This window comes from Varroa jacobsoni, unplaced genomic scaffold, assembly GCF_002532875.2.
Source record: "Varroa jacobsoni isolate VJ856 unplaced genomic scaffold, vjacob_1.0 contig00068, whole genome shotgun sequence".
Lineage (NCBI taxonomy): Eukaryota > Metazoa > Arthropoda > Arachnida > Mesostigmata > Varroidae > Varroa > Varroa jacobsoni.
The window spans coordinates 138,315-147,604 of record NW_019214405.1 but is presented as its reverse complement, the minus strand read 5'-3'; the positions used below and the strand labels follow the sequence as shown (position 1 = coordinate 147,604).

The 9,290-nt window shown below is 39.7% G+C and overlaps 1 protein-coding gene and 1 long non-coding RNA gene across 3 annotated transcripts; one reads left to right on the top strand and one right to left on the bottom strand.

Annotated features, from left to right (window-relative positions):
* The first annotated feature begins 122 nt into the window (after window positions 1–122).
* polo (Serine/threonine-protein kinase polo) lies at window positions 123–7,799 on the top strand. The gene is made up of 10 exons (XM_022851108.2): window positions 123–326; window positions 2,297–2,359; window positions 2,822–2,919; window positions 3,079–3,175; window positions 3,394–3,510; window positions 3,777–3,911; window positions 4,030–4,167; window positions 4,708–5,306; window positions 5,514–5,829; window positions 6,157–7,799. Exons 1-10 carry the CDS (start codon window positions 222–224, stop codon window positions 6,181–6,183), a joined length of 1,695 nt encoding a protein of 564 aa, XP_022706843.1. The 5' UTR covers window positions 123–221; the 3' UTR covers window positions 6,184–7,799.
* Window positions 5,683–8,902, bottom strand: LOC111270734 (uncharacterized). 2 transcript variants are annotated; one of them, XR_002686442.2, is made up of 3 exons: window positions 8,814–8,902; window positions 8,086–8,368; window positions 5,683–5,819 (listed from the first exon to the last, which is right to left on the bottom strand). It is a non-coding gene; the product is annotated as an uncharacterized LOC111270734 (long non-coding RNA). The 2 variants fall into 2 exon arrangements; XR_015315057.1 differs by having other exon boundaries at window positions 5,706–5,819; window positions 8,063–8,368.
* Between the last annotated feature and the right edge of the window lie 388 nt (window positions 8,903–9,290).

Here is a 9,290-nt window from a genome sequence, read left to right as displayed (position 1 = left end):
TACTAGTTGATCTGTCTGATTTGAATTTCGCGGCACTCTAGTATTCTGCAATCTCGTCTGCTGTATGCGACGACAGCGCATGCGTGAAGGTCGCCATCTTAAATTTTGAAATTGTCTACCTTGGCGCGGGATTACGGCCGGTAGAAGCATTCTCTGGTAGAAATCCGAAGCGGGAGGTCGAGGAATTATTGTAAGAAAAAGTCAGTTTCCGGCAGTTTCAGATGGAGCCGAAGCAAACTTCCAAAAAGACTTGCCCTTCATTTCCAGCGGATGCAGTTCTTCAGAATGGTACCGAAAAATATAAGCTTGGCCGTTTCCTTGGAAAGGTATGCTTTTCACGATTCGCACCGCATTCTACTCCGTTGAGATGAACAGCATCCCACACGAACTTCAGTTGAGGATATGCGTTGGGTGCCAAGTATTGTTAAAGGTCCCTCCGAAACTCACAGCCATCGCCATGTGATTACAACGATCTACTTATATTTTAGTGAATGTATTATGTGTAGGTCACTCCAAACAAGCAAAACCATTTACAAGTTAACTTTAAGTTTGTTCGCAAGTGTCGCTCCTGCTGGCGTCTATTGTTCCACAATGCACAAACGAAAAATTTAAATGGATATCTTGCGCATGATATAGTGATTCAGCAAGAATGGAATCTATCGGGTGCGTTTTTTTCGTTATTTCTAAAACGCAAATTGAATGTGCGGTACTTTCTTTTTTGCGAAAAATTTGAAACGGAGAATAGATTGACGGCTCTGCAGCTTGGTCTTGGGGCGCTACTATCGCTTGTATGGTGACTGGCCACAGAGCAGCTACGAGGATCTTAACGGTTTTCATTTGATTACACGTTCCCCGTCACGATTTGGAGATGTTTATTTCTAATGTGTGATTTTGCCCCATTGTGAAGAATCTATATGCAAACATATGAGTTGATAAACCATGTCTTATAGGTAAAAAGAAAATTAGCATAAAAAAATTTAAATATTTATTTTAATTGTTGCCTTTTCTATGATGTTCAATTCCGTTATGACCCGATTTCTATCCACTGTTGAAGTCTCGCTACGTGTACGCTTTCATATGCGAAGATTCCAGGATGTATTGTAGATAGTAATTCTACAGGAGATCTAAAAAATTATGCATTTTCATAATACTTTGTACGACATTTTACAAGATCATGGTTATTTAGGAGGTGATAGAGATTATATACATTACGTAGCGATTCAACAACGATTGGATCGATCACACTTTGGTTGTACGTATGTATTTTTTCTTTTTCTAAAAAGCGAATCGAATACACTGCGTTTTTTTTTACTAAACATAACAGAAGTTTTGTCTTTTCATGGCCTAGTCCTGGGGACCACTGTTGCCGGAAACACAAGTTGCTGGTGGAGCACCTGACCACCTACACCCAATATTTTTGCACTTGATTATACACTTCTTAACACGGTCTGAAAATTTCATCATTTTAGTGTATGATTTTTTTCCCATTGAGAAAAATTTAGGTGCAGATGGACTAAGTGATAAACTGGGTCTTAGAAATATTGCACAATTAAAATTGTTGCTACTTCCATATCGTTCATTTTGGCACAATACGCAGGGGGGCGATTTTTACCTATCTTTGAAGTAGCACAACGTTTAAGCTCTCTTGCGTGAGAATTTCAAGAAAAGTCATAGGTTGCAATTCTATTGGATATCTGGAAAATTGATCCATCTTAAGAAAAATTTCGCACAGCATTTTTCAAGATCACGATCGTTTAAGAAGTATGGTGAGGCATGCAACCTTGCTTAGCAAACTATAACATACAGTCGGTCATAACAATATACGTCTGATTAATCCTATCGCGCATCTTAATGACATGCTATGCACAACAGAGTTAAGTTTATGGAAGTTCAGCAGGGAGTCGAATGTATCCTGTGAATATACGTAGTGGCTACTAAAGTGCTTATCACCTATAGCCACCTAATACCCAATAGGGCAATACGATATTGTCGGTGGCTTAAGATATCACGAATGTATTTGCTGTCATCTTACATTAGGTGCACATGCCTCAGTTTCTCTCGATTTTTCCTATATTATATATATAGTTTCCTATATTATAATAGTACTAATAGGGAAAATATGGTTGAATCATTTACTTATCATTTAACGTATTGAGGAATTTCATAACTGGCTCTGTTTGCGCACCAAACTGGTAGAATAGGTTTAGTGATTACCTGGGGGTTATTTCTATTATTATATGAACGACTGAGTCAAAATAGCTAATTATAAATGTATGCTTGTTTGTTGGTATTCTAGGGAGGATTTGCACAGTGCTGGGAAGTCCGCAATCTGGAGAGTAACAGAATTTCAGCCTGTAAAGTAAGTATCTTCGGCTCTTTCCATTTCTTATACTCCACAGCAGGAGAATTTTCCAGTCCATATACATGGCAAACAGTAGTTTTTAGACATATTCTTGTGATGATATACTAAACTCTATAGTAGCGTGATGTCTACGGAGAGTTTGAATATAAGTACCCATTTTAGACAGTCGTTTTATTTGAGTTAATTATCATTTTCTGGTACAAATTCACTTGTGTAGCCCTAAAAGAGGCTACGCGAAGTATGTTATAGTATATGCGATATCCTTGCGAAGTGGGTGAAAATCGATGTGTCAGATATTATGAGTGAGTAGGTTCTATTAAAAAAAGTGGTACTAACCGGGCAAGTACTCTACAGTACCGATTTTTCCAAACGTATGCTAAATTCATATCAATTAACCATTTATCAAATTCAAGTTTCTTTGCAAAATAATAGCCTTTGTTATAATATAATTTATTTTAGGTGGTTCACAAAAGTATGCTGACAAAGCCACATCAAAAGGAAAAGATGCTACAGGAGATACGTATTCATCGGAAACTTTCACACAAATTCATTGTGAAGTATGTGTTATAGAATAGGGGTTAGCTAATAATACATACCGCAAATTTATTTGGATGCTTACCGACATGTCTATGCTTTGGGCCCTTGTGACTTATCTGTAGTAAAACTAACTCGTGTGCTCTAAATTGTGTTTTTGGCCGCTTTCTCTTTTGGTGTAGATTCTATTCGCACTTCGAGGACTCTGAAAACGTTTACGTTCTTTTGGAGCTATGCAAACGGCGATCGCTGATGGAAGTGCTTAAGAGGCGAAGCCGGGTAAGTGGCAAAATTCAAATACTAATTAGCTTTTGACTAAGTCGCAAGAAAAGGTGCAGATTTCTTTATATTGTAACAATAGAGCCATATGCTTTACCTGACTGGGGTTTGATGCGCGATTTCATGTACGAGACACCAACGCCTCATCATAATGTATATCGGCGTTTAAATGTTCTGTTCTAATTTTTCTCGTTATTATCCGCGGTACTGTATTGCAGCTTACCTACCATGAAACGCGATATTTCATGCATCAGCTATTGGAAGGCGTATCTTATCTGCACAATATCAATATTATTCACAGGGATCTAAAGCTCGGAAATCTCTTCCTCACTGGGGTAAGTGTATTGAGAAACCGATACGTTAACTCATGCAATATCAAAGCACACTCTTGTACGGCATATGTAACTTCATAAATTACATTATAGTCTCTTTTCAGATTTTTCATTTTCTTTCGTGAGTAGTATTTGATAAAATGTTTTGCATCATTTAATTTACGGAAACTAGATTCATTATTTGTATGAAACACTTTAATTACATAAAAGGAGTTACATTATAATGATCAGACGTTCGTTTCGCTTCTCGGCTTGTTTTCGTTCTCTAGGACATTCAGTTGCGGATTGGCGATTTCGGTTTGGCGACAGAGATTGATGGCGATCATGACAGAAGACGGACATTGTGCGGTACACCGAACTATATCGCTCCAGAAATCCTCGAAAAAGTCGGCCACTCTTTCGAGGTAATCAATGATATTTATCGTTTAACCACATTACGCGTCTTATCATGGGTAAATCGTTTGTCAAGATACACGACGAGCAGTTACTGGTATTAACATTTTTATGTCCATTGTATTCCAGGTCGATATCTGGTCGTGTGGCTGCATCCTGTACACACTTCTGGTCGGCAAGCCTCCGTTTGAAACTCCACATCTTCGACAAACGTATGCGAAAATTCAAAAGGTTGAATACTGCATCGACCCTGTCCGAGTTCCACCGGTATGTCAAATTAGAATTTCTGTTTGCTGAACGAACTTGGTTTTTATATAATAAATTTAGGTTGATTATAGTATGCGTCCAGATAAAAAAGTAAGTTTTAGCAAGACTGAAAACCGCGGCTGCTAAATACCGTTTGCAGCGACAATGGTAGGGAAATAAGGAAAATTGATGATGATTAAGAAAGCTATATCAGGACTTTTTTGTAGTGTAAGTTATGTATAATATAATAAAGATCTTTGGAATAATGCACATAATCCAAGATACGTATGTTTTATGGGATGTGCGTATAATAATTAGATGGGCATATTAGATCTGGGATCCACCAAGTTCAGAGAGTGTCGATTTAGGTCGACAATCGATAAATAATAGCCGGCGTCTTTTAACCTGTGAAGTAACTGACCGGCTGACAGCTAGTATCGAGTATACGGTAGTGGTAACAATAAAGAGCAAACAGATACCATTCATAACGGCTGGATATAGATGATCTTGAGAAGACAAAGCTATTTTATACCTAATCAAATTATATCAAAATATATTTAGCTTGCTAAGGCTATGATCGAGGAAATGCTGCAGAAAAACCCAAAGAAACGTCCGACGGCCGTCGCTGCATTGAGTCACGGCATCTTCACAGAAAGCGCTCTGCCGGCCGCTCTACCTGAATCGATTCTGACGACCGAACCTCGACTCAATCCTAGCACGGCACGTCGACCGTTGCGTGAATTCAACGCCGGCAATCTGCCGCCAATCGCCAATGGAGGCAGCGGGTCTCGGGAGTGCGTCGAAGATAAAGACGTCGCTCTGAAACACATCAACTCGCTCGAAGAACAGTTGGGAGCTCTTCTTAAAAGCGGCTTCGTTGAGACAGAACTGTTACCCCTTGAGCAAGACAATGCGGCTGATCCCGCGGCGATGCCCGTCTACTGGGTTTCAAAATGGGTCGACTATACGGACAAGTACGGCCTCGGCTATCAACTCTGTGACAATTCCCTTGCCGTCCTCTTCAATGACCACTCACGTATGGTACTTCTCGGCGACAAGCAGGTCCATTTTATCGATCACCAGAATCGCGAAAGTTATCACACCATCGACGCGTACCCAAAGGACTTAGAGAAGAAAGTCGTACTCCTTAAATACTTCAGGTTTGTTCTTTGCAGGCTGCCACCTATCATCTAGCTTAACTTTCAGTTACATAACTGCTAATGTGATTACATAGTCAGCTAACAATAGCAATGCCACTATCACGCACGCTTTCACGACATCACACAAATAATTCAATATGAAAAAATCACATCATTGCAATAAATTATCGTGACTCATTGATTTTATTGATATGCTCATCGTTACAGGCAATATATGCAACAGCACTTGATGACAGCCGGTGCGGATGTCCCGGTTCCAGCTTGTGTCGACGTGGCGCGTGTTCCTTACCTGCGTGTTTGGTTCCGAACTCAGTCGGCGATTGTCCTTTTTCTATCCAATGGCACGTTACAGCTGAACTTTTTCCGCGACCACACGAAGATCATTCTCTGTCCTCTTATGGGAGCTGTCTCGTACATTGACAAGCTGAAAAACTTTCGCACGTACTCGTTGGCGACGATGCATCAGGCGTGTCCTGCTGAGCTCTCTGCTCGTCTGAAGTATACATTGACGATCTGTGCGAAAGTAAGCAGAACGTTTTAAGTAGAATAAGTCTCGTTGAATAGTGAAGGCACATTTAAGAATGGCAAGTTGGAATTAAATCAAATGCCATGCCAAAAAAGTATTTATTTTGGGTTGTATTTGTTACTCCTGTATCCTCCTCTACACTGCTGTATCTAGGGCATAGCGCTTTCTTATAAGCTCACATTACTCATTATAGACTATACTTGGTTTTCCTTTTGTATATTACTCGTTCTGTTTATTAGTTATAGATTACCATTAGAGTGCGTTATGCATCGTTGGGGGTTACATGGAACAAAAAACTAGTTTGATTTATTCCATGGATTTCAGGTGAGAGAGCACTTGACGCGGGTGTGACAACAGAACGAATCTAATAGGAGAATGAAGCTTACCAACAATCATGAGCCGTAAATGATATTTGTGTATAGTGCCTCGATCTGAGGCGTGCTTTCTGAAACTGCCCGTTACTACAGACTACTTCACATTTGTGGAGCATAAATTTCTTACATGACAAACGATTACCGTTTTTTTTTACAGAGAAGAGTCAAATATATAAGGAAATGATCAATTACTCTTCTTTTAACCGACTTTTACAAATGTGGAGAAGCAACACGAGCTCATATTAGCTCGAATGATACTAATCGTACAGAAATAAACATTGATTGCTGTATTTAGCTTATCACTATAGAGTAACGTTCGCAGCCTTTTAGAAAATTTTATATTCGTGAGAAGAATATAATCGCTTTGAGAACATTGTACGATCTCTTGTAACTTTAGAATTTTATAGTGCCTTTTATAACTTGCGTAAGATGTAGCTACTGCTTAGACAAGGTCATCTGAGAGTACCATTGATAAAAAAAGTAGTAAAGCTAAATTTTTATGCTGCAACCGCCCGGCTTCAAGTTCCATTCAACTCCCCATTTTTAGGCCAAAATTTCATCCTGAGCGCTTTTTCGAAGTTAATTATTAAATAAAATGAAACACTTCAGCACTTGAGAATAAATTTATCTTTCGAGAGCAAGCAGCTTAGTCAAAATCTCTTGATTATCTAATATTTGCCGTTGCTTCCTCAGAAAGCACAGCATGCGTTTCCATACAGTTATGCGCTACGACCCCTGCTATGTAACAGAAATTTTGGTTCTTCATATTAGAGACTGAGGTCATACAATAGCCGAATTGGTAAAAATATAGAAGCAAATGGTCATCGTGAGTCCACTAACATGACCTGTATGAGTCGGATAGAGTTGTGGTACACTACTGAGTCAACCCTTGTCAATAGCATAAATTCTTTGAAATACACACACATACATATACGAAATAAGCTCCATTTCGTGTACATACCATAACTCCAAAGTCGACTTGCGTTGACCGCTGCCCGACCTATGAAAGCGCAATAGTTCCACAGAGCTACTACCTAAATGTAGCATCGACGCAAAACTGCATCTTGTCCTCTCTTATGCCTTTTAGAAAATAGGCGAATGTCTAGCTTGACAAGGGGGTGGCCAAGTTGAGAACGTTATTAATATTTCTTGTGTTAAACGAAAGCGCACCACAAACGCAAAGTCGGAATATGGAAATATTTTCTACATATATATAATTAGGTATGGGAATATAGTTTATACACGTTTACTAGAAATACTGCGTCGGCAAATTACTTAGTAGTTACTGAATATAGCTCATAACTTTTGCTTCTAATACTACCCATCTAGAAAGGTGTTGGGCCAACCGAGGTGTAACGAAGTGAATGAATTTGACTGCAATTACTGTTTACTCGTTAACACTATGCAGCTCGCAAATCGGACGCACCGATACGCGCAGTAGATATTATCATACGTTTCTTGTTGGGATGAAAATTGGGAACAAAGGTGCGTTGTTATACACCGAGGAATATGACGACCCGTCTAAAACTAAATATTATAGCGCGTTGCGATTACGCAGAAGTGATTAATAAAGTGTCAAAGATTGACATGAAAGAGCTTTGTTCCAGCTTAGGTAATTAGATGTACTATTAAAGTGATGTTGAAATCACAGCGACAATAGATATAAAAAAAGTGCGAACAATCTGTGCGAATTAGCTCGAATATATATGGGAAACGTGTAGGTAATTATATTACTCATTCATTCTAGCTTTTATTTCACATGGGCCTGACATTCAAACGAAGCTAAAAACAAGAATACATAAGTATTGATAATGCAATAATATCAATAATTGATGCGATAATTTATATAATCTTACAGCAAGAAGTCAGGAGATTTTACTTTTTGGTACATTGATTGCGTGCATTGTTTCTTGAAGGGATTCAATCAGTTAGTCTTTATCCGGCTAGTGATGAATATACGGTGGTACTCGTTCTGTATGTGGAACCATAGGTAAAAGTCTAAAACCCTCGGACCGTATGAATTACATCATGGGTTATAGCTTGATTAGCCCTGGACATGGCGCATTCCGTCGCGAATATTCTGGTTTGTACGTTGCCTCCAGTAGATCTACTAGACAGTTTCCTGTAGCGCTCCTCGCGCAGACCTCAATGATAATCATAACCTAAAAAAAGGCTGAAGGTTCAAAACTCTTCACAGGATTTGTGATAAGTATTCTCCCTAAGATGTTTTACCAGTGAAATCAGTTTCTGCTATTTTCGTCTAGAATACATAAACTCGGAAATGTGCCTTTCCTGTTTTATTTCTCAGGTAAATTGGTTTGACTAGAATAAAAACTTGTAAACGAGCCAAAGTATGTCAAACTCTTTTGGTTTACGGTTTGTTTAGGTAGCAGCTCATTAAAGGATTATACAGCAGCTCACAATAAAACAAGCAAGCAAACACAAACAAAGTTTTTGGCCGTAGCATCAGAAATCAAACGGCAAGATGTGAATGTATGATGTAAACAACTATCAAGCTAATGCAAGTTCTTGCCAACGTTGTGATACTGTGTTTATCATCACGTCCGTAGAAAACATTAGCTTTAAACGATGAACGATTGTGCTTACAATATCATTAACGGTCGCCCGTCCACGGTAGCTGCAACTCACCAACGCGTTCATGCCTCCGTTGTCCTCGACGTGTGCTATGTTTTTTGAGTTCAGCATTTAATGCGCTTTGTTTTGTTTCGAGCCCTGCAGCGGCGCTGGCGCAGTGACCGCTAATCACTGCTGCAGCGGCTGTTGAATTCGGCTCTTCGCCACCAGTGTAGCAGCGTAGAATAGTTGCCTCTGCTTGTGCTGCCGCTGCCGCCGGCGATGCCGCGCCTTCCCGTATTAGCTGCAGCTGCCCCTATCGCCTGACCTAAGGCCGTCTACATTTCGTCTGCATGTTATGCTCGATGAGTCCCACTCGTAGGACTACTTCTATACGCTGCTTGAAGTAGTTCTGGGTTTCGTTTCGTGGGTGCGACGTCGAGCCCGTCGTACTACCATCATCACGTCTCATCTATAGCGAAGTGGTGGTAGTCGTGATGCTTGTGCTAC